Below are 26,367 nucleotides of genomic sequence, written 5' to 3'. Positions count from 1 at the left end.
TGATTTTCTGTCATACATAAACCTTGTAGCTCTTGAGTTTCTCTGAAATGCTATATGAAAACGTCACAAAGCTCCTCTTAGAACATAAGAACCAGGAGCAGGAGTAGGCAATTCAGCCCCTCGAGCCTGCCCCGCCATTCATTACGATCACAGCTGGTCTCATTTTGGCCTCAACACCAATTTCCTGCCCTCTCCCCATAACCTTTCAACCCATTAAGAATTAAAAATCTATTTATCTCCTCCTTAAATTTATTCAGCGTACTGGCATCCACTGCACTTAGCTGCATCATGTGAAACCAAAATCTATAGATTACAGAAAAAGACATCTTTTTTCTGGGCCTTCAAAGAGAGGTAGCACCTGAATATCAAATGGAGTATTTTCAGTGGGCCAGACAATGAAGATTGTTGCACTTTTGTCAACCGCCTCGTTTTCCCATGCGGTAGGATGGAGTATAAAGGAAGACATAGTGCAACTGATTAGAAAGGTACGGCAATAATCACAGGGGAGTTTAATCTACATTTAGACTGAAAAAATTAGATAGGCAAAGGTCGCCTAGATGAGCAGTTCATTAAATGTTCTCAGGATATTTCTTAGAACAACACGTTCTGGAGTCAACCAGAGCAGGCTATAGCAGATCTGGTATTGTGCAACAAGATAGGATTAATTAACGACCTCATGGTGAAGGTGCCCCTAGGTAGCAGTGATCATAATATGATTGAATTTTACATTCAGTGTGAGGAGGAAGAGTGGGCCCAAGACCAGTATTTTAAACTTGAATAAGGGCAATTATGAGGGCACGAAAGCAGGATCTAGCTAAAGTGAGCTGGCAAATTGGGTTAAGGTTTAAGCCAATAGAGATGTAGTTGCAGACGTTTAAAGGGATATTTCAGAATACACAGAATAGATACATTCCAATGAGAAAGAAAAATTCCAAGGGAGAGCACCCGTCATCTGTGGTTAACTAAAAAAGTTAAAGATAATATCGCACTTAAAGAAAAAGCATATAATTGCGCAAGGATGAATGGTTGCTCAGAAGATTGGACAGAATATTCAAAACAGCAAAGAATGACAAAGATTAATAAGGAGGGAAAATTTAGAGTACAAGTGAAAGCTAACTAGAAATATAAAAATAGACACTAAGAGTTTCTTTAGATATTTAAAGAAAAGAGTTAACAAAGTGAGCATTGGTCCTATAGAAAGTGAGTCTGGGGAATTAATAATGTAAAATAAGGAGATGACAGATGAATTGAACAGGTATTTTGCATCGGTCCTCACTATAAACCATGCAACTAACATCCCAGAAATAGCTGTAAATCAGGAAATGGAAGGGAGGGAGGAACTCTGGAAAATTACAATCATCAGGGTAGTGGTACTAAGCAAATTGTTGGAGCTGCAGGCTAATGAGATTCAGGGAAGTTTCCATTAGATTGGAAAATAGTGCATGTTTATTTAAAGAGGGAGAGAGAGAAAGCAGGAAACTCCAAGCTAGATAGCTTAACATCTGTCATGGGGAAAATGTTAGAAGCTATTATTACAGATATTATAGCAGAAAACTTCAAGGTAATCAGGCAGAGTCAACCTGGTTTTGTGGGAGGGAAACCATGTTTAACCAATTTTATTGGAGTTCTTTGAGGAAGTAAGATGTTCTGTGGATAAAGGGGAACTGGTGGATGTGCTATACTTCGATTTCTAGAAGGCATTTCATAAGCTATCACATCAAACATTGCAGAAGATAAAAGCTCATGGTGTAGGAGGTAATGTATTGGCATAGATAGAAGATTGGCTAGCTAACATGAAACTGAAAGTAGACATAAATGGGTCATTTTCTAGTTGGAAGATGTAGGGAGGAGTGGTTTGCCACAGGGATCCGTGCTGGGGCCTCAACTTTTTACAATTTATATCAAGGGCACGGATGAAGAGACCGAAGGTATGGTTGCTAAATTTGCTGACGATACAAAAATGGATAGGAAAGTAAGTTGTTAAGAGGACATAGAGCAACAAAGGGATATAGATAGGTTAAGTGAGTAGGCAAAGGTCTAGCAAATGGAGTATAACGTGGGAAAATGTGAAATTGTCCACTTTGGCAGGAAGAATAAAAAAAAGAGTATTCAGAAACTGAACTGGACTAGCCATATAAATACTGTGGCTACAAGAGCAGGTCAGAGGCTAGGAATCGTGTGTTGAGTAACTCACCTCCTGATTCTCCAAAGCCTGTCCATAATCCACAAGACACAAGTCAGGAATGCCTGGATGAGTGCAGCCCACAACACTCAAGAAGCTTGACATTGTCCAGGACAAAGCAGCCCGCTTGATTGGAACCACATCCACAAACATTCACTCCCTCCACCACTGACACACAGTAGCAGCAGTGTACTATGTAGAAGATGTACTGCAGGAATTCACCAAGGCTATTCTGACAGCACCTTCCAAACCCACAACCAGACGAGGGCAGCAGATAGATGGGAATGCCAACACCTGGAAGTTCCCCCCCTAAGTTACTCACCATCCTGACTTGGAAATATATCACCGTTCCTTCACTATTGCTGGGTCAAAATCCTGGAACTCCTTTCCTAACAGCACTGTGGGTATACCTACACCATATTGACTGCAGCGGTTCAAGAAGGCAGCTCACCACCACTTTCTCAAGAGCAGCTAGAGATGGCCCAGCCAGCGAAGCCCACATCCTGTGAAAGAATTTTTAAAAATCTAAATGGTGAGAGATTGCAAAACTCCGAGATATGGAGGGATCTGGGTAACCTAGAGCATGAATTGCAAACGGGTAGTATGCGGGTATAGCAAGTAATTAGGAAAGCTAATAGAATGTTATCATTTATAGTGTGGGGGTGTTGAATACAAAAGTAGAGAGATTATGCTTCAGTTATATAGGGCATTTGTGCGATCACACCTGGAGTGTTGTGTACAGCATTGGTCGTCTTATTTAAGGAAGGATGTAAGTGCATTGGAAGCAGTTTGGAGAAGGTTTATTAGACTAATACCTGGAATGGGAAGGTTGTCTTGCGAGGAAAGGTTGGATAGCTTCGGCTTGTATCCGCTGGAGTTTAGAAGAGTAAGAACCATATAAGATCTTATGGGGTCTTGACAGAGTAGATGTGGAAAGGATGTTTCCTCTTGAGGGAGAGTTTTGAACTAGGAGTCACTGTTTAATAATAAGGGGTTGCCCATTTAAGACATGAAGAGAAATATTTTCTGAGGGTTTTGAGTCTTTGGAACTTTTCCTCAGAAGATTTGGAAGCACAATCTTCGAATATTTTTAAGGCCGAGGTAGGTAGATTCTTGATGCGGGCTGGAAGTTATCGTCATATCAGCCATGATATTGTATATCAGAGCAGGTTCGAGGAGCCTCATGGCCTACTCCTATTCCTCATTCGTATGTTCAAAATATTCCCTGATGAGTCAGATTAGTGGTAATGACAATGGATATCATGATCAGCAGATAGAATTAACTACGGAATACAGGCAACGTCATAGAAGGTAAGGCAGCTCGGAAACATACAAATGTGGATGGCTGTAACCAGTTTTGTGTACTGGCTATAATCCTAAATCACAGCCGCACCATATCTCAGCCAATTTAAGTGCAGTTTTTAATGTATTTTACTCTCCACTTAAAATCATGTTCCAAAATATTACACTGCTCTGGTTCTGGCATCTGTTTTCCAGATTCTTCAAGCTCACTTTAAAGGGACATTGGGAATGCCACAGACTTCATTGCATAATCTTTTCTTTTCAGAGAGGAAGAGGTTAGGAATTGGGCAGTCCCAGGAAATGAACACGCTGTTCCGTTTCTGGTCCTTCTTCCTCAGAGACCACTTCAACAGGAAGATGTATGAAGAGTTTAAACAGCTATCTCTTGAGGATGCAAAAGACAATTACAGGTATAATGATCAGTAATAATTTACAGTGGAAGATGCAATTACAAAGTATAGAAAAAGAGCAATTCCTGATGCAGATCAAATGAAAGATTTTGGTCCTCACATAACAGAAACTTGTGTTTGTATAACATGTTTAATGTAATAAAACATTCCAAGGCATATCACAGGTGCTTCATAAAACAGAATTTGACATTGTAATATATTAGAACAGGTATTCAGAAGCTCAATCAGAGACATTTTGAGGAGGAAAATGAAGTTGGGAGAGTTTAGAGAGGAAGTAAGGCTGAAGGAATTGGTAGCTGAAGGCAATATGATGGAGTGGTGAAAATCGAATGCACTATTACTTTAGTGATAAACTAGTAACTAGTTAACAAACAAGTAAGGATAGACAGATTTGTCAGGAAAGGTAGTGTGCTGTGACTTCTAGGAGTTTGGGATGTGGAAAGTGGAAAGCTTTGCGATCCTGGACGACCACATTTATGGTAAGGGCCTGCAGCTCAACTTTGGCAGAGAGCTGGAGTATAAGCTGCAGACATTGCAGGGCACCAAGGAGGGGGAGAGTTACCTGAACACTTGTTCCAGGAGGCATTCAAATCCCCTCGGTTATGTCGAACTTTAGAGTTCGTCAGTGATCATGACTGGAGGCTATGACTGAGTGTCAGGCAAGTTTGGAGGCCCAAGGTTTAGTGATGGAGGAACCTTGGCCCTTGACTTTGACAGTCAGATACAAGATACTTGTTACCTGTATGGATGGTAAACTGCAGAAAGCCATTCATGTGGGGAGAGTGAGAAGAAGAAATGAGATAGTGACATAAGGACAGTATAGTCAGGGGGATAGATACTGTTTTTTGCTGCTGAGATTGGGAGTTCTGAAGTTTGTGTTGCCTGCCTGGTGTCAGGGTTAGAGACATCTCCTCATGGCTGGAGAAGAACCTGGCGTGAGGAGTTTGATTCAGTTGTCTTGGTTCATGTAGGAACTAAGAATGATCTGCTAAGAGAGTTTGAGAAGCTAGAATCTAAATTAAAAGTAGAACCTCAAAGATAATCTCTGGATTACCTGAGTTACACACCATTTGTCATAGGGTCAAGCAGATTAGAGAATTTAAACATGTGGCTCAAAGTGTGGGAAGGAATTTTGATTCATGGGGTATTTGGCAGCATTACTGGGGAAAAGGAGATTTCCATTTGGATGGGCTCCACTTAAACCTGCCTGAGATCAGTGCCCTGGCAAATCATCTAACCAGGGATGTGGATAGGGCTTTAACCTGAACAGTTCAGGGGGGTTCAGGTGAAGGGAGATTTGGAAATCTAAGCAAATGACAATGTGGTTATAAGGTGACCAAGGTTGGTAAGTAAATATTCCAGGATACACATTTTGAAGGGATGGACAGACTGGTAAAGGAAGAGGAGTAGCCCTGATCGTAAAGGGTGACATTTGTAATGAAGGATTATGGCTTAAAAGATCAGAAAGTAGAATCAATTTGGGTGGAGATTAGAAAAAAAAAGTAAACACTGGTGGGAACACTTTTTTATAGTTTGCCTAACAGTTATACCGTTGGATGGAGCATTAAGCTAGAAATAATTGAAGCTTGTAATAATTGTTGGGACTTTAATCTTCTTACAGACAGGACCAATCAAATTGGTAAAGATGGTCTGTAAGGTGAATTTGTAAAATGCTTTTGCAATAGTTCTCAAGAAAAGTTCGGTTGAATCAATTAAGGATAAAGTTAGCTTAGTTCTGGTATTGTGCAATGAGGCAAGGTTAATTAGTAATTTTGTAGGTAATATCCTCTGCTGGGGGCTAGGGAATTGATCACAATGCATAAGAACATAACATGAGAAACAGGAGCAGGTGTAGCCCATTCAGCCCCTCGAACCTGTTCCACCATTCAATAAGATCATGGCTGATCTGATTGTGGCTTACACTCTGCTTTCCTACCTGTCACCACAAATCCTTGACTGACTCTCCTGTCAGTCAAAAATATGTCAAACTCAGCCTTGAATATATTCAATGATCCAGTTCCCACTCCTCACTGGAGAAGAGAATTCTAAAGACAAACAACCCTCTGAGGGAAGAAATTCTTCCTCCATCCCTGACTTGAGTAAGAGACCCCTGAAAACTCTGCCCCTTAATTCTAGATTGCCCCTCAAGAGGAAAATCCTCCCAGCATCAAGCCCTCCTCAGAATCTATGTTTCAATGTTTTCACCTCTCATTCTCCTAAACTTATTTATTCGTTCAGGGGATGAGGGCATCGCTGGCTAGACCAGCATTTATTGCCCATCCCTAATTACCCTTGAGAAGGTGGTGGTGAGGTGCCTTCTTGAACTGCTGCAGTCCAAATGGCCTAGGTACACCCCCACAGTGCTGTTAGGAAAGGAGTTCCAGGATTTGGACCCAGCAACGGTGAAGGAAGGACGATTATAGTTCCAAATCAGGATGGTATGTAGCTTGAAGGGGAACTTGCAGGTGGGTGGTGTTCCCATGTATCTGCTGCCCTTGTTCTTCTAGGTGGTAGTGGTCACGGGTTTGGAAGGTGCTGTTAAAGGAGCCTTGGTGAGTAGCTGCAGTGCATCTTGTATATGGTACACACTACTGCCACTGAGCCTCGGTGGTGCATGGAGTGCCAGTCAAGCAGACTGCTTTGTCCTGGATGATGTTGAGCTTCTTAAGTGTTGTTGGAGCTGTGTTCATCCAGGCAGGTGGAGGGTATTTCATCACACTACTGATTTGTGCCTTGTAGATGGTGGACAGGCTTCCCAGTCTCTGACCTGCTCTTGTAGTCACTGTATTTATATGGCTGGTGGGGGATTGGGTGATGGTAATGCCATCGAATGTCAGGGAGCGATGGTTAGATGCTCTTTTTTTGGAGATGGTCATTGCCTGGCACTTATATGGCGTGAATGTTTCTTGCCACTTATCATCTCAAGCCTGAATGTTGTCCAGGTCTTGCTGCAGATGGAAACGGACTGCTTCAGTATCTGAGGAGTTGCAAATGGTGCTCAATATTGTGCAGTCACTAGCGAACATCCCCACTTCTGACTTATGATGAAGTGATGGTCTTTTGAAGAAGCAGCTGAAGATGATTGGGTCTAGGACACTACCCTGACGAATTCCTGCAGTGATGTCCTGGGACTGAGGTGATTGACTGACTACTAACAACCACAGCCATCTTCCTTTGTGCTAGGCATGACTCCAACAAGTGGAGAGTTTTTCCCTGGTTCCCATTGACATCAGTTTTGCTAGGGGCTCCTTGATGCTACACTTGATCAAATGTTGCCTTGATGTCAAGGCAGTCAATCTTGCCTCACCTGTTGAGTTCAGTACTTCGGTCCATGTTTGGACCGTGGTTGTAATGAGGTCAGGAGCTGAGTGGCCCAGGCAGAACCCAAACTGAGTGTCAGTGAGCAGGTTATTGCTGAGTAAGTGCTGCTTTATAGCACTGTCGATGACCTTTTCTGTCACTTTGATGATCGAGAGTAGAACAGATGTAGCGGTAATTGCCCAGGTTGGGTTTGTCCTGCTTTTTGTGTACAGGACGTACTAGGGCAGTTTTTCACATTTCCGGGTGGATCCTTTATTCTTTTAAGCGACGTCGGCATTGCTGGCAAAACCAGCATTTGTTGCCCATCCTTAATTGACCTAGAACTGAGTAGCTTGCTAGGCCATTTCACAGGACAGTTAAGAGTCAACCATGTTGCTGTGGTTCTGGAGTCAAGTCGGCCAGACCAGGTAAGGATGGCGGGTTTCCTTCCCTAAAAGACATTAGTGAACCAGATGGATTTTTACAACAATAGACAAGATGCAGGTGCCAATGCTTGGCCAAGGGCGGGGCTAGTTCTATAGCACAAGTCTTCAGTATTATTGCAGGATTGTTCTTGGGGGCCCATAGCCTTTGCAGTATCCAGTGCCTTCAGCCATTTCTTGATATCACGCGAAGTGAATCAAATTGCCTGAAGACTGGCAATTGTGATGCTGGGGACCTCAGGAGGAGGACGAGATGGATCATCCACTTGGCACTTCTGGCTGAAGGTGGTTGCAGGTAGGTGCTTTAGCCTTGATGTGCTGGGCATCATTGAGGATGGGGATATTTTTGAAGCTGCAGCCTCCTGTTGTTTAATTGTCCTCCACCATCCACAACTGGATGTGGCAGGACTGCAGAGCTTGGATCTGATCTGTAGGTTGTGGGATCGCTTAGCTCTGTCTATCGCATGCTGCTTCTGCTGTTTGGCATGCAAATAGTCCTGTGTTGTAGCTTCACCATGTTGACGTGTCATTTTTAGGTATGTCTGGTGCTGCCCCTTGCATGCCTTCCTGCACTCTTAATTGAACCAGGGTTGATCCCCCGGCTTGATGGCAGGGGTAGTGTGGGGGATATGCTGTGCCATGAGGTTACATATGTGATTGAATACAGTGCTGCTACTTATGGCCCACATTACCTCATTATGCCCAGTTTTGAGTTGCTAGACATGTTTGAAATCTATCTCATTTAGCACTGTGGTGGTGCCATACAACATGATGGATGATATCCAGAAGAATGGGGACAGCAGATGCATGAGAACACCACCATCTGCAAGTTTCCCTCCAAGCTATGCACTATTGACTTGGAACTATATCGGCAATCCTTCATTGTTGCTGGGTCAAAATCCTGGAACATCCTCCCTAACAGCGCTATGGGTGTACCTACACCACCTGGACTGCAGCAGTTCAGGAATGCGGCTCACCATTGTTACCTAGAGGGCAATTTAGAATAGGCAGTAAAATTGCTGGCCTTGCCAGCCACACACACATCCCGTGAAAGAATTTTTTTAAATCCTCAAGGAGAATGCAGGACTTTGTCTCCACAAGGACTGTGCGGTGGCCACCCATTCCAATACTGTCATGGACAAGTAGATTGGTAAGGACAAGGTCATATAAGGTGGTGACTGGGACACAGTCTGCAAGGTAAGATTCAGTGAGAATAACTAGGTCAGGCTTTTGTTCGAATAGTCTCTGGGACAATTCTCCCTAATTTGGCACAAGCCCACAGATAGTAAGAAAGATTAGTAATGAGGATGTTGCAGCGTCGACAGTGCTGGGTTTGTCAAAGTTGTTTTTGGTGCCTAGGTCAAGAGCTGGTGGTCTGTCTGGTTTCATTCCTGTTAGACTGCAGTGGTTTGATGCATCTAGAGTCACATGTAGGCCAGACCACATTAATGGACCTGAGACTAGCTTTTAATTTGAATTTAAATTCCACCAGCTGCTTGAGTAGGATTTGAACCTGTGTCCCCAGAGCATTAGCCCGGGCTTCTGGATTACTAGTCCAGTGACATTACTACTACACCATCGACTCCCCTAAATACTCCAATGAGAATAGACCCAACCTGCTCAACCTTTCATCACAATTGAATTCCATGTTAAATTTAAGAAGAGAGCTGGCTATGGGTGATTGGGTAAATATACTAAAAGGTATGGTAGCAAATAAACAGTGAGAAACATGTAAAGAATAAATTACATTTTCAAAAAAAACATTTAATTGAAAACCAAAAAACTAAGCAAGAAAGATCCATCCATAGCTTACTAGGAAAGTTAAGGATAGTATTAGATTAAAAGAAGAGGTTTATAATATTGCAAAAGAATAGTAGTAAGCCTAAGTATTTAGGAGTGTTTTAGAAACCAGCAAAGGATAACTGAAATGTTGGTTTGTAAAAAAAAAAAGGAAAAGAATAGAATGAGAGTTAACTAGCCAGGAATATAAAAGCAGATTGTAAGAGCTTTTACAAATATATGAAAGGATGATTGATGGTAGCTAAAGTAAATGTTGGTCCCTTAGAGGCAGAGACAGGAGAAATTATCATGGGAAATGAGGAAATGACTGAGACTTTGAACCAATATTTCGTCTGTCTCCACAGTAGAAGAAATGAACCTGAAAAGGGTTAATAAGAGTGAGGAACTTAAGGTAATTAACATTAGTGGACAAAAGTTTAGGAGAAATTTAAGGGACTAAACACAGAAAAATCCCTGGGACCTGGTAGCCTACATCCTAGGGTTCTAAAAAAAGGTAGCTGCAGAGCTATTTAATGCACTGCTTATGATTTTCCAAAATTCCCTGGATTCTGGAACTGTTGCAGAAGATTGGAAGTTAGCAACTGTAACACCACCATTTAAGAAAGGAGGGAGAGAGAAAACCAAGAACTACAGGCTTATTAGCCTGACATCAGTCATTGGGAAAATGTTGGAATTCATTATTGTGGCAGTCTTAACAATGCACTTAGAAAATCATAGTATAATAAGACAAAGTCACCTTGGTTTTATGAAAGGAAAATCATGATTGACAAATTTATTGGAATCTTTTGTGGATGTAACTAATAGAGTAGACAAAAGAGAGCAAGTAGTGTCCTTGCATTTCCAAAAGGCATTTAATAAGCTGCAGCAGATAAAATTAATAGGTAAGATAAGGACTCATGGAGTGGGCTAATATATTAACGTGGATGGAGGACTGGTTAACAGACAGGAAGCAGATAGTAGGGCTAAACGGGGCATTTTCAAGATGGCAGGCTGTAACTACTGGAGTGCAAGAATCCAAGATGGAGCCTCCGCTATTTGCAAACTATAGTAATAACTTAGATGAGGAGACCAAGAATAATGTAACCAAGTCTGCTGATGCTACAGATTTAGGTGAGAAAGTAAGCTGTGAGGAAGACAAACACAGGCTGCAAAGAATAGACATGTTGAGTGACTGGGCAACAATGTAGCAGATGGATTATTATGAGGGAAACATGAGACTATTCACTTTGGTGTAAGAGCAGAAAAGTAGAATATTTTTTAAATGGCATGAAAGGTTCCGATGATGCCACTTTCCAAAACAGTTCTTCTGACATGTCTTCCTTCTTCCTTAACCGAGGTTTTCCACCCACGATGGTTGACAGGGCCCTCAACTGTGTCCGGCCCATCTCCTGCGCACCCACCCTCACACCTTCTTCTCCCTCCCAGTCCCCCTTGTCCTCACTTATCATCCCACCAGCCTCTGCATTCAAAAGATCATCCTCTGCCATTTTCTCCGGCTCCAGCATGATGCCACCACCAAACACATTCACCCCCCGCCACTTCCCCCCGCCCCACCGGCATTCTATATGGACTGTTCCCTCCAGGACACCCTGGTCCACTCCTCCATTGCCCCCTGCAGCTCTACCCCCTCCCACAGCACCTTCCCATGTAACTGCAGAAGATGCAACACCTGCCCCTTTACTTCTCCCACTCCTTGCCAACCAAGGGCCCAAATACTCCTTTCAAGTGAAGCAGCACTTCACTTACACTTCCCTCAATTTAGGCGACTGCATTTGCTGCTCCTAATGCAGTCTCCTCTACATTGGAGAGACCAAACGCAGACTGGGTGACCACTATGCAGAATACCTTTGGTCTGTCCACAAGCATGACCCAGACCTTCCTGTCGCTTGCTATTTCAACACACCACCCTGCTCTCATACACACATGTCCATCCTTGGCCTGCTGCAATGTTCCAGTGAAGCTCAATGCAAACTGGGAGGAACAGCACCTCATCTTTCGATTAGGCACTTTACAGCCTTCTGGACTTAACATTGAGTTCAGCAACTTCAGATCATGAACTCTGTCTTCCATCCCCACCCCCTTTCCGATCCCCCTTTTTCTAATAATTATTATATATATTTTTCTTTTCCCCACCTATTTCTATTTTTAAATTTATTTCCATCCATTGTTTTATCTTCACCTTTTAGCCTATTTCAATCTCTTCCCCCCCAGCCCCACTAGGGCCATCTGTCACTTGCTCATCCTGCTTTCTACCCTTAATGTCACCATTAGCACAGCCTTTAGCTAATATCACTGTCATACCCCTTTGTCCTTTTGTCTATGACATCTTTGGCAATCTCTCTTTGCCTCCACATATCACTGGTCCTCTGTCCAGCTCCACCTGTCCCACCCTGCTTAAACAGCTTATATTTCACCTCATTTCTATTTCTCTTCAGTTCTGAAGAAGAGTCATATGGACTCAAAACGTTAACTCTGTCTTCCTCTCCACAGATGCTGTCAGACCTGCTGAGTTTTTCCAGCTATTTTTGTTTTTGAAACATTTAAATGTTGATCTTAAGAGACTTGGGTGTACTCAAAAGGAACACACAATTAATAGGAAAGCCTTCCTAACGACCTTGGTTTGTATACAGGTACAGCAATTAATTAAGGCTAATGGAATGCTATCCTTTATTATGAGAGGGATTGAACATAAAAGTAAGGATGTTATGCTTCAGTTATACAGGGCATTGGTGAGACCATACCTTGAATACCGTGTGCAGTTTTGGTCTCCTATTTAAGGAAGGATGTGGTTTACTAGATGATACCTGGAATGAGTGGGTTGTCTTATGAGGAAAGGTTGGACAGACTGGCTTGTTTCCAGTGGAGTTTAGAAGAGTGAGGGGTGACTTGATTGAAGTATACAAGATCCTGAATGGCCTTGACAAGGTAGACATCGAAAGGATGCTTCCTCTTGTGAGTGAGTCCAGAACTAAGGAGCACTGTTTTAAAATTGGGGAATGCCCTTTTAGGGCAGAGATGAGGAGAATTTTTTTCTGAGGGCCGTGTAACTTTGGAACACTCTGCCTGAGAAGGTGGTAGAGGTGGAGTCATTGAATATTTTTAATGCAGAGGTAGATAAATTCTTGTTAGGCAAGGGAATCAGAGGTTATCTGGGTTAGATGGGAATGTGGAAATCAAAACTCAAGATTAGCTATGATCTTATTGAATGGTGGAACAGCTCGAGGGGCTGAATGGTCTACTCCTGTTCCTATTTCTTACATTCTTATGTTCCTGCAACGTTCTTACAACATTTCCTGTGTATACTTTCTGGTCCTTGTAGCGCAGTGGGTGACCAGAACTCAATGCAGTGCTCTAGCTGTGGTCTAACTGGTGTTTAATACAATTCTAGTGTTATCTCCCTGCTCAATACTCTTCAAAGAAAAGTGTCCTGTATGCCTTCCTAACTATCTTTATCAACCAGCCCTGTAACCTCCAGGGATTTGTGGATGTGCATTCTCAAGTTCCTCTACGCTTCTTAATATTCTCTGTATACCATCTTAAACTTTCCTTTTTACCTCAAGTTTGAGTTTCACCTAATTTGTTAAAACAATGTGCAAAAGTTTTATTAACTATATTTCATTTCATCCTCTGATGTGAACAGAGTGCTTAATCTTCATTAATTCAAACATTGTTTCCTTTGGAAAGCAAATTTTAGCTAATTGATTTTGTGATCTCTTTTTATAAGTAGGGTAGTGGAGTTTAAACACCCTGGTTCAGCCATACCCATCAGGGAAAGTAATATCTCTGCCTCTCGCTACCCAAATCCATGACTCTTCTGATGCCCTCCATCACTTCAACAGTTTCTGATTTCCTAGCCCTAACTTCTTTCTTTACCATGGATGTCCAATCTCTCTACACCCCCATTCCCTACATTTCTTAAACAGAGGCCCTATCAGTTTTAATCCATCACTACCACTACCCTCCACCTGGCTGAACTTGTTCTCACGTTGAACAGCTAATCGTTTTGAGTCCCCTCACTTCCTGCAAATTAAAGGTGTTGCTATGTGTGTCTGTATATGTCCGAGCTACATCTGCCTTTTTGTAGGGTACGTGCCAGTTCCTGCTCTCTCAACTTCTCATCACCAATTTTTGCCTTTTTCTTTCCTTCACAAGGTCCATCTCTGAATCCTCTCTTCCCATCCTTGACTTCTCTGAACCCATTTTTGGCAATCAGGCTATTAACGAATATTCATTATAAGCACACTGATTCCCACAGCTGCTTCTTCCTCACACCTTGTTTTCTGTAAGGACTCCGTCCCATTCTCCCAGTTTCTCCGTCTCCATCACTTCTGTTCTGATAATGCAACCTTCGACACCAGCTCCTCTGATATGGCTTCCTTTTTCCTCACCATGGTTGAGGAAATGGGCCTTCAATCATGTCTGACCCATTTCACATACTTCTGCTTTCAACCCTTCCCCTAGATTACGTGTTCAAATAATTGAACCAGTCAGTGTAAGAGCACTATGATTGAGCTATGCTGATTTGAGGTTAGGATTGCCAGTTTTGGCTCTATTTTTGAAACATCTGAAGGTGCAGGCCCTTTGAACCACCTTCCCCTTCAGCAAGCCACTTTTATCCTGGACTCTTCTGGTATGCTGCTGTTTGCATGTGATCTTAACCAAGGGAATTGCTAACCATCTTACCATAGTCAAAGCCATCTTCTACTTGAAAGGTTCAACCTCCTCGAACAAAGCTCCTTCCTTGCTGACTTGATCTGTTTTGTATGGTGTATTTTAAAGATTTTGCTGCTTCTAGACCAAATAGTATAAGACAACAGTTTTGCTAAGAATTGCAGTGTTTGTGATGGTTCCTTATGTTTTACTGCTGCCCTGGGCAAATAGTGAAAGGCAAACTGATAAAATATTACCTGACTGCCACTGACCTAGATATCCCTCCCATGGGATGATAGCATTATATATGAATGCTGACCTTCTTTCAAAAAATTATCACATTGCTGTTTGTTTGACCTTGCTGTGTTCAAATTGCTGCATTTCAAACATGACAAGAGTGACTACATTTCAAAAGTACTTCATTGGCTATAAAGTGCTTTGGCACACCCTGAAGTCTGTCTGTCTTGCTGGAAAATGATGCATCAGGCTCAAACTACATTGGACTTTGAATGCAATGTAGAAAATTAATTAGCAGTGAGAAGCATTTCGTATTTTTTCCTTCAATGTTTTTCAGGAGAAGGATACTAAAATTAGAATTAATTGTCTGGGTAAAATCTGAATAGGTGTCTAGAAAAGTTTTAAACCATTCAAGTTGAAAAATCTAAGCAAGTTGCACACATTTACAACTGATTCTTGTGCAAAAGGAATGCTGAGGTTACTAACTGGCTAGCTTACTGAATCCATCAGAAAAAAATTTTGTTTCAGGTAACAGATCCATACCAATTGAATTGTGGAGCTTTCCAGCATACAGTTCAGACTTAGAGGTGACACAGTTATTGTCAGGAAATTGTGGTAGTACTAGGTAATTTGTCTTTTGTCCTATTTTCTTTTACTCTGTGCACAACTTTTATTTAATAGGTTCCCACTAGGTCAATTGCATGTTAAACTTAATTGTATTATGTACAGTTGTATATTTGGTTCATACAAGTCTCATACTTTAAACAGTTGCTGCCAGAATGAGTGCAGCAACTTGCGTTACACAGCACTACTGTTTAAATTCTAACTTTATTTTTTGTTTGCATTAAGTTGAAAATATTTGATTTTTTTTTCCTCTTTATTTTTCCACATTGGTTTTTTTTTTTCAGATATGGGTTGGAGTGCCTGTTTAGATTTTACAGTTATGGATTAGAGAGAAGATTTCGTCATGACATATTCAAGGACTTCCAAGAGGAAACCGTAAAAGACTACGAAGCGGGTAACCTTCATTCCAAAGCAATAAAAACCAGCTAATTAGGTAGTATTCTGTATGAGATTAACAGTCTACAGGTATATTACAGGGAAAAATTATTACTTTTAGAAATCATTTCATATGTGCATGGTAACAGGATTAGAAGATACATTGATGGCATAAGAAGTATTCAGCCTTCAGATTCTAAACTGTTATAAAGAAATTACAGCAATCGTGTACTAATAAATTGGGTTATTTTAGATTTAAAATACTGACTTTTGAGTGCCTTCATTTCAGGCCAACTGTATGGTTTGGAAAAATTCTGGGCTTTTCTCAAGTACACTCAAACCAAGAATTTACCAATTGACCCCAAACTCCAAGAATACCTTAGCAAGTTCAAGCGTCTTGAGGACTTCAGAGTTGATGTGAGTACATTTAGCATTTTGTTCTTCATTACAGAAGGGGATTTCTTCAGTTACATGGGAATGGTTTAAAAAGTGTACTCCATCTGTTATTGTAATCGGCTAATTTATTCATCACTTGGTCGGCATGTATGCACAAATAACAGTTGTAGCCATCAAATTGGAAAGGAGATGAATCGCCTAGGAACATTGTTTTGGTTGGAATGTTTGCCCATTTTGGTCATGATCCTATTCCATTCCTACTATATGTACGACCTTGGCCTGTGGTGCCAAAGTATTCAAAACGGCGAGCTGCATGCAAACATTCCAAACCTGAAATGTACTTAGCATCGTATTGGTTTGGTATAAAAATGTTGTTTAAGGTCCACACTGAAAAGTCTTTGCATATGGAAATAAAGGGTGCAACATTCGTTGCCTCCTTTAACAAATTTACCAAATTTTTTGACCCTGAAAGTCTACATGTAGCAAAACCAGCAGACTTTAAAGGGGTCGCCACCAAATAGGTAAGTCTTTAAAAAGAACTTTGCTTAATGTGGATCCGGCCCAGATACAGCAGTGTTCCCCTTGGGTTCCACGTTAATGCCACTTGCTGTTGCTGGTCACCACTTTCCCATCTACGCTGGCTCAGTCTCCCTTTTGGCTCTCCCAATGCCTCAGGGCCAATGGCAGAAAATGTAGTGGCCTGAAGTTGAAACAGTTTTGCCAGTCTGGTATAATTGTAGGATTTTGGATTGGGGGAACCACAGATACCTAAGGTAGGCAGGCAGCTATTCAAAAGTAATTTTAAGATAGTTTATTAAGTTTAAGAAGAAACAGTTTAGATGCAATGCATTAATTAATTAGATAGATAAAAGTATACAACCTGTGACAGTTTGAGAGCAGTTTACTGATCCCAGAGGACAAACGGACGGTTGGCACAGTGTGCTGATCTCAGCAGCTTGTGATAACAGCATTCTGCTCTTTAGCTGAATTGTTAGGGAACTTTTCCCTCAGTTGTCCTCTTCTTTGTCTTCAGATGGAAGAGGAAGCTGCCTGTCGAGCACTGCCACCTCCCAGGACTGTCCCCTGTTCCCGAGCACTTGTTAATATGTCCTTTTTCTGGGAGTTGGTAGCTTACCCAGTGTCAATCACTTATTCAAACCCTTATGACCAGTGAGTACAGGACAGGTACCCAAAATGTCAGGGTGGTTACCTCCTCCCTTTGTCACCAAGCTTGAGGTCAGGTTTTTAGCATAAGCCATGTTGTGGGTCATTTTCTGGCAATAAGGGGAGACACGAATGCCATCCTACCAACTTAGGAATGTCAACGAGGCACTCTGAACTAAGTAACTGATGTTTCTCAGGATTGTTTAGAATTGTTGCCTGTTTGGAAATTGCCTTTCCAGAGAGAGAATCAATGCTGGTTAGCTAATCTCATAGAAGTTCTACACTATGCAGAAAATACCAGTTTATTAAAGACCCCCCATTTCTTAAATAATAGAGACACAATGGGACCCACCCCTTCCAGCAGGCCAGTTTCTGGGCTATTGTTCTGAACTATTTTAAATACAGAACATGGTCTCTTGTACACAGCGTAATGAAGAACGATCATCTGCCTATGTAGGATTCCTTACAGACCAGTCTTTGGAGGATTTCTCCTCCCGTCTCCATGCTCCTTACAAAGATAACAAATGTTGGTGAATAAGAAAGATCATGCATATTTTTTACAAGGCACAATAACAATGAAATAAGTATAAATATGGATGAATCAGAATTTTGTATCAATAGTTTTTATCAGTACTGCAGGATCTTTTGACTGTGGTCCATCATTGTCTTTGAGCACTGTCAATGAGTAGGTGACGACCATTCGGGTCATTTGTCCAATCTAGAAGATGGCCGCTAAACCCTGCAATTAATTCTCCAGCATAGTCAAGCAAAGCTTACAGAGTAGTTTTACATCTTTGCTATTCAGACCTGACCCTGAAACTGTCACAGAAACACAAAAAGAATATAGCCTGTAAACTACTTATGCTCGTCTGATCTTTTTAAGTCTGATTCCAGCCAGATAATTATCTTGCTATCTTTTGTACAAGAGTCTGGTTGGTACATATCCACTACTATCTTGAAGCTACTAATTAATTTTTATATTTTTCTGATCTAGTCAAATAGTCTGCTTGCATGCTTCAGCATTTTAAAGATAATTATGTGTTGTCACAAGTGTTCTCTGCTCTACCTTACAGTGTGCATGTAATTATGCTTCTGATTCTCTTGTTTGTTGAAATGTTTTCATAATACTTATTATTTCTTAGCCCCCATTTGGTGACGAGGTTGGTCGAAAGAGACGTTCTTCTGGAGCTGATGACAGTGGTCGTAGAAGACATCTATCAAACTCCTCTACTAGTAAACCAGTAAATGCTGCTAAGCCCTTACTCACCAATAAGCCTCAGGTCTCAACAAACCCTTCCAAATGGGATGCATCATCTGGGAAATCTGAGGAGAACAGGAGCCTGAATACTGCTGCCATGACTACCACTGAACCTGAAACACCTGAGAAGTAGACTTTCTGCATCACGTCTCCCTGCTTATACAAATCGCATCAGTATTTTAAGCTCAAGGACCTTGTCCAGTTTTTAGACACTGCCTCAATGAAAGAAAAAAACTTGAAAATATTCTTTTACTTTCAGTTTGGGGGGTAGGAAAACCTACTAAGTCCAAGTTTTGAGCTTTCAGCCAGCTGTTTTGGAGGAGGGGAGCTTGGAATCTAATCAATTTGTCACACCCCTCGTTTTGATTTTCAAGATTACCTTGAGCTACTGTTTACAGAAACGCATTCCTGCACAATATGCAAAAATTACACATTTGAATTTGGGATGCCTTACATTTCAATGAGGATTTCTCATACTTCTTAAAGAAGAAAATTTATTTTTTAGTCCATTACCATAGTGCTTTGGCAGCCAGTTCCTCCTATTGTTAATTATTAATTATATATACCTATATCAGAGTGCATAAATTTATTTCTGGGAAGTGTACAATTGAAATTACTTGGGTAGGGAGAGAATAAAATCTGGAAAGAAAAACTATTACATCCAAGATGGTATAACCAAGGTTGCAACATAATTGAATGAATAATTTAATTAACAAAGTGTGTTGAAAATGGTTGTGCATCATCCTGGATGCAGAGTGTTTTAGGTTTAAAGCAGTTGGTTACTTAGTTATTGACAATTTAGTGGAGATTGTTACAGAATGACTCGCATAGATGGTATGGTTTGGGCTTGAATGAAAGTAAAACTGAAGAAGATTGTGCAGCTTTTTAAAAATGGTCTTCTGAATCACTAATATCTTGCACTGCTTAAATCATCTGCATCTTGTTATGCAGGTAAAGATAAAATAACAAATTATTCTCACTTCAGGAGGTACTGGGTGGGGGGGGGTCTGGTTTTGTTTCATTATTTTATGCTTATAGTGTGCTTTCAGTAAAGCACAAATTGATTTGTAATATTTTAATGCCATTATATTGTTGTAAAATGTTAATTTTTTGTGGAAAATTTGCAAAAAAACTTAAGTGCTCATTTGCTGAAGTGATTTTGTTTAATTTTGCTCTTGGGAATTATTAAGACAGTGTCATTTATTTTAAATTATACTTCGCAAAAGGTGGGTGGGTTGCTGGTTTATTTTGAAAGGTTGTATTCACATCTGTGAAAATTACTGGAAAAACTTCAAAATCAGACGCATTTATTATATTTAAATATATGCTATTAAGAGTAGCATCCTAATGCAACCAGTGAAAACAATCTATTGGTCTTCCTATCTGTTCAGACTTGAATGTAGGAAAGTCTGGGTAGTAAACATGAATTACTGCTGGTAATCAGAGGGCTAGAATGAACAGTAGCAGTGTGGAATCCACATAACTACCATTATAAATATGTTGCAGCTGTACATGATTTAATTTGCTGAAATAACATTCATATCGTACCTTAATGTATAATCCAGGCTTAAACCCAACTGAACGAAACAATTGTAAAATACTTGGATGAAAGATTGTATATACCATTTAAAGTAATCAGTTTAGAATATTTACCCTAATTTTTTCATCTAATGAAATAAGTGTGCACATCTAGCATTAGCGTGTGTAATTTGTGGCAATCTTCTCAACTTTTATAAAAATGCATATAAAAACATACAAAATCAATCAGAAAATGTAACTGGTTGCACTGTGATTCTTTGGAAACTAATTTTGATGAGGGGGGAGAACTTGACTCTGTCGCTATGATGGCTATTGTATGCTACGTTTTAAAATTCTGAAATGCATGTAGCACTTTATGTATTTGAATTTATTTTAATATTGTCAATTGTTTTTGGTCTAATGTTCAAGTGATCTGTTTCCTAGGCTTCTGCCAAAGCTGCTTTTGAGCTAGACACTGGTAGGTATGGAAAATGTGACTGTGTACTTTGGTTTCTGATTTTTTTGTTTCTTTGTGGGGAGGTGTCTAGCCTTTACTGCTGTGCTAACCAGATCTTCACAGTCACTTAAAGATGTAGGTTTCAAGAACTTCTCTTTCTGCTCAGTATGTGCAATTTGAAAAACTACAGCAACATCTCAAATTTCTACCTTTACAGAAATTGAAATATGTTTTTAGTCATCCTTCATAACTGTACAGGACAGGGTAACTATGTGGTATAATTCTTTTTGTGTAATTTTTGGTTCCAAATATCACATGAATTGTGTATATCTTGTGATTTCTGGTTTTCAATGTAAAGATCAGAGGTGGAAGAAGCGTGTACACAACCTGGCAAAAAATTATTCAGAGTCTTTCAATAATTTTAAATTGTGGTACCTTGATAAATTTATCAAAGTAATCAGTTAAAGCTAAAAATGTATACATTTGTAAATACATTAGAGCAACACTTGTACACATGACAAATCATGTGACTTGTATACATAGGTGTCATAGATGTATTTTTCCACCAGTTTTTATGTAATTAATGTTTTGAGAATACATAAAATTTACAATGCCCCTCTGATCCACATGCACAAATCCAGTGCACCAAGTTACTTTCTACTGCAGTAGATTTACTTTTCTCCTACCACTTAATAGCTCCCACAAATGCCACTGGAGAAAGAGTTGTATTTTGAGAATGTTGCCTATACCATTACTTTTGTCTGAGGTGTCCAAACTTTTGTTTTGATAGGTTGCACAAGGTGTGTACTATGAGTTTTACGGTCCAGATAAACTTTTAAATCCACGTTGCTATAAAGTAGCATACATCTGAGTTGCTGATAAGTCCTAAATCAGAACTATGAACCGTTAATTATCTATCAATAAGATCTGATAAAATCAGCTCTTTCCAAACCTTCAGGCCTACAAAATTCAAACGGGCCAAACAAACAGATTAATCCAAATAAGGCTGAGTTGACTGATTCAAGAGTGAATTGGCAAGAATATTTTGGACACCCTTGCCTTATCTGACCATTTCTACTCTTGCACTATTTAAGTGACAGGTGGTCTGACTTCAGTTTTTGTCCGATGCATTATTTGTTGCTTGGTTTAAGAATAGGTTGTTTCAAATTGTATTTCAGAAATTCAGTCTGGAAGCTTCAAATATTTAAGAAATGCCACTGAATCTCTATTTTCAACTGCAAAATTTTCTTTGATCTGCTTACAATTAGGGAATCAAAATTTGAAAGAGCAGGCATAGCACAACTTAAAAAGTGACTCTTAAGACCCTATAATACATCCTAGCACAAGTTGGGTTTATGGCTAGTTATGTTGAATTGGCAAGATCTATTCTTTGTGTAACTTCCACATTGAAGTTGTTAGGCTTCTCCAGAATTTTGGAGAAAGCAAGTGGTGATTCTAACCAAATTGCCTATGTCGATTGGTCTGAAAGGGCAAAGCATTTCATTTTTCCTCAACTGTGGAAGTGACTTAAGTTCCAAAAATCCATCTTCAACAATAGAAAGTCTGCCCATTTTCTCCTGCCAGCCAATGTTGCAAATAGTGCCAGTTACCCTGATGTCAACATTCTGGAAGTCACCACTGTCCAGAAACACACACACATTCTGGCTACTCTGCAGCAAATGGCTCCCTTTGCTCCCCAAAACATCATCTCCACCTTAAGACAAAAGTTAAGTGTGATGGGATACTCTCCTTTTACTTGGATGTTTGATGCTGCAAAAGGAATCTCAATAATCTTCCACTAGCTGAAACTTCCACCAATGTACTGTGGCTACATCTACAGGATGCATTTGCCACCTTGCTAAGGCAGTATCTCTCAAACCCATGTTTCCAGCTCGCACATAATTCATGCACACCAAGGTTGTCCAACCTTTTCGTGTGAGGGGCCATATTTAAATTTTTTTTCTCACTCAAGGTGTTGATGAGCAAATTCAGAAAGATAAGGTTTGGCACAACATTAAACATGAATTTCAAGTAAAAAATTTAGGTATGAAAGAAAGAAACAACAAAAATGTCAAAGCAATAAAATTTTTTAAAAATGAGCAATTAATAAGGATGACCATTAGAGTGTGTGCCTAGCTCACTCCCAGTCTCAGGGTGCTCACTCACTTATCCTCAACCATGCCCATTGTGTGTGCATGTGTATGGGACTAAGGGTGAGTTAGCATCCTGAGACTGGGAGTGAGCCAGATACATACACACACACATACACACATTCACTCTTGCGCTCTCACACTTGTGCACGCACACATATTACTGTTGCTCCTCCAATCACAAGCTGTTTCTCTCCTTCGCTAATGAGCCTATCAGCAGCATAGGCAGGAGAGGAGTAGCCTGTGATTGGAGGAGCAGCTCTTTGCAGAATCTTACACTTGTATTTTGAACACTGGCTCCCCGGACCGGATTGTGGCCTGCGGGCCATATGTCGGACAACCCTGATGGTATGCAGAAGTTGTTCCAGAACCAAACCCTGTGGGTCACGCTATCCACTTCTAACCTCTGAAGAACCGTGCTTTAATTTGTGCTCTGTTTCCTCCCAATCAGGTTTCATCTCAAATTGCTACTACTTCCTTAATACCTTATCTCTCAACCTTCTCCAGTAGTCTCTGGTTTAACACTTATTCAAAAGCTTTCTGAAAGTTCCTATACACCAAATACACTGCTATTTCTTATCCTGTCCCCCACCCCCAATCCATCATATCTGTTATCTTTTCATGAAACACAATATTAGTTTCTAAAATTACTGTTGGCTGCTTCTGATTATCTTCTCTACATCTCGATGTTTAGTGATTTAATCTGTAATCGAAGATTTTGTACATTTCTTTTCCCATTTCTCTCGGCATCCTTGCATGTATTCCATTAGATCTCAGCACTTTATCCTGCAATAGCTTAATTCATTTCTGTTTATTAAGAGTGACATGTCACAGAGAGGGATACAGGTGACTGAAGAGGCCAACTTAGTTTAGCATTGACAACAAAGGAGTGATTTCATTCAGCTGTGTTGTCACACCTGAGCTGACAGATGGATATTTAATTGTAGTATTAGTAGAGTGTTATAATATCACTTGATTTTAATTAATTCATAATTTATCTGCACACCAATGTCCTTTTTATAATTACAGAAATGAAATACTTGATAAATATCCTGCCAATTTCTATTTATCCTTTACTAATTCCCTACCCTCTCTTAAGGATACCACTCACATTCAACAAATTGCTTTTTCTTTTTTAAATTTTTTTTCCAGTGTTCTCATTTCTTTTCCTCATTGCTTTCTTTATATTTTTCTTAATTTATTCCCACATTATCTTGTATTCTATTATTTTTATCATCCCAATAAGCTTGCTTCCTAGTTTCTAACCGCTTTATTCAGTCACAACATTTAGAAACTTGAAGTAGTCTTTATAAATTGTATACATTTATTTTTCAACTTTGCAGGTTCCTTATTCTATAAAAAAATCTAGTCCTGTGTATTAATTTATTGTTTCTCATCTCATCTAAATTCACTCATCTTTCTAAAATTAGCCTAGTTTTTCATTTGGATTTTAAAACTCATATTTTATCTCAAATATTAAACCAAAATACTGTGGATGCTGCAAATCTGAAATGGAAACAGGAAATGCTGGAAATACTTTGCAGGACAGGCAACATCTTTGGAGAAAATGGTTGTGATAAAAGGTTACAGACCTAAAATGTTAACCTGTTGACTATGCCTACTCACCTACCTGATCTTTGCAATTTTTCTCCATTCACTCCTTCCCTCCCCCTATCAATAGGTGTGTATTTAAAATCTAGAACAATAATTTTGTTTTCAATCAGTAGTTCAATTTGTCTAATTTACCATTAAGTACCCCTTGTAATCTTGTGTGCATCACAGGGACTGTGGTGCTTTATAGACTCCTTTGATCACATTTTGATTTAATGTTGGTAAGTTTTCTTTAAATTTTGTCTTTGTTTTTGCAGTTTCCCTTTAAGGGGTTTCCTTTTACATTATCCCTGATTTTGTTAATTTAGTTTAATTGGTTGTGACCCGAAAGAGTTACAGTTGTTCCTTAAGTTATTTATTACATCCATTGATCTTTAACTTCTAACCCATCTCAACTGATTGTCCATTATGTTAACTCATTAGTTCTTACTCTTTGCTGTTTCCATTAAAGCTTAATACGTTTTCTTGGCAAAAGGGCACTAAATGTTTGAAAGTCTGTATTTAGCCCACAATTTCTGTTCTAATTGCTGATTCCTTTGATTTGAATTTGTCTGGACACGCTGAAACAGAAACCTGGTAGGCTTCAAGCTCAACTACTGGTTAGATGCAATTTTCGTGGAGCACTACATGTAGGCTCCCCACACCCATTTCCATTGAATGAGTGGAATGTGTTGGCTTGCACACAATGGCATGTTGCACAGTGGTCCAGGAACAGAAGAGGGGGCATAGGTTCTCAGAACTGGAAGTAGCGATCCTGTTTAAGGAGGTCCAGAAGAGGGATGTCCTGACCTGCAAGGGTAGGAAAGGATGTCATCTTGTCCTCATGTCCTCCCAATCCTCATCCAGACTGGGGTGGGTGGTCCCTTAGCAAGATGCCCATGACCAATTCCCTTTCTCCTAGTAATTCCTTTATGGTGTCTGCTGAAGTGGAGTAGCACACTGCACATTCCTTAGTTGAAATGCTCAGAATTTGCAGAATAAATGTTAGTGAAATCGTGACTCTGTCCCAATATTTTTCCCAATATGTTTGAGGTCCTTTTCACAGTTCCAGCAGCAAGTGAACATAAAATAGTGAGAGTCACTTCTGCTCATGCTTGAAGTTGGCATCAATGTTATGTTTGGTTCCAAATAGTTGGTTGCTATTTAGAGAGGGGGTTGAGAATAAATTTTAGCTGCTAAAATGCTGTATAACCTTCCTTCATGAGTGTTAGCAAGCATTTTGAGGCAATCAGGTGGTTGTTCTTAGTACAAACTTCAACTCCTTTACCAAGTTAATTGTGCTTCAGGTTAAGTTCTCACTTTGGCCAGCTCAGGATTGTTAACACTTGAATGTGCTACCAAAAATTGACCCCTCATGTCTTTCTCATTAAATACAACCCTTTGCAAGGCATCTATTAATCTTCCAAACTTCATTCTGTTAAAGATGTTCTTATTGTATGATTCCTATTGCACTAAGACAAGCTTGTAAAGCATCCTGGGTATCAACAACTTCTAACCATTTTCAGTATTTTGAGTTAGAGTACATATCTACAAGCTAAATTTTTTTTAAGTTTAATCATGAAATTAGACCAAATCCTACGTCTCTTGCAGTGGTATTGCTTGTATTCTTTCCATGTTCTGCACCTTTGAATTTTTGGAAATGTTATATAACTGATAAAGTGCATGTGTAGCATTCCCATAATACATGAGTAATTTACTGTTACAATACCTGATGGGGAACCGTAAACCAAAATAACCAAATTTACTGAATGACCCCCAATGAAGAAATTACTAACATTCCACTCTCTGTAGCTTTCACTTTAACACAAATCTGAATTGATGTAAATTAAACATGAATTAAATGATACTTAAAATAAAAAGGTAAATTTCACTTTAAATAGTTGCTACAACAAAGATGCATCTTCCACATCACTCATGGCACAAATGTGGCACTATGTAGCTGCATGGTTCCACAATTTGCTGTTCTTTATTCACGCAGTATTGGTCAGGAGTCTTATCCAACAATGGTTTTCATGTTTGAGTTTTACTGGTATGATTATGATTAGCAAGGCACACTTATGCGAACCCTTTCTCCATCTAGCTTTAGTACCTTTTAATTACTTGAAATATTTATGTATCATTAATGCACAGTTTTGCTCTTCTGGTAAAATGTCCAGCTGTTTAGTGTCTCTGAGCTATTCATGGTTTTCCAGGTTTTAAGCCGTTTCAGCCTGCTTGCACAACTGCCTCCAAGAGTTCCTGCAACTGCTTGCTGATCATCATCTGCTTCCAGCTCTCCTTTGTGTCTGCCAGCCACTGAGCTTTTGTATCTTAACCTTGCTGTTGGTACTGCTTCCAGGTCAATGGTTGCAAGGTCAAATGGACCAGTAATACTCCTCATTTCGAGAAAATTACAATTGATACCTTTACAATTAATGCAAACTCTTAGAACTTTTCAAACATTGTTAAAACCAATTAATGATTCCTAGACAAAGATTGTCACATGACACT

At 39.9% G+C, this 26,367-nt stretch overlaps 1 protein-coding gene across 5 annotated transcripts in view; it reads left to right on the top strand.

The window, feature by feature from the left end:
- LOC121277894 (la-related protein 1B-like) overlaps positions 1–20,731 on the top strand; it is a 103,470-nt gene extending 82,739 nt beyond the window's left edge. For all 5 annotated transcript variants that reach the window (XM_041187706.1, XM_041187716.1, XM_041187695.1 and 2 more), the window contains 4 exons: positions 3,750–3,894; positions 15,233–15,342; positions 15,613–15,740; positions 18,026–20,731. In XM_041187706.1, the coding sequence (XP_041043640.1) occupies positions 3,750–3,894; positions 15,233–15,342; positions 15,613–15,740; positions 18,026–18,274 (632 nt within the window). In that variant the 3' untranslated portion in view covers positions 18,275–20,731. The remainder of the gene's footprint in view (positions 1–3,749; positions 3,895–15,232; positions 15,343–15,612; positions 15,741–18,025) is intronic.
- Positions 20,732–26,367: the final 5,636 nt, after the last annotated feature.

This window comes from Carcharodon carcharias, chromosome 1 (assembly GCF_017639515.1).
Source record: "Carcharodon carcharias isolate sCarCar2 chromosome 1, sCarCar2.pri, whole genome shotgun sequence".
NCBI lineage: Eukaryota > Metazoa > Chordata > Chondrichthyes > Lamniformes > Lamnidae > Carcharodon > Carcharodon carcharias.
The sequence above is the reverse complement of the archived record's forward strand: the minus strand, read 5'-3'. Positions and strand labels throughout refer to the sequence as shown.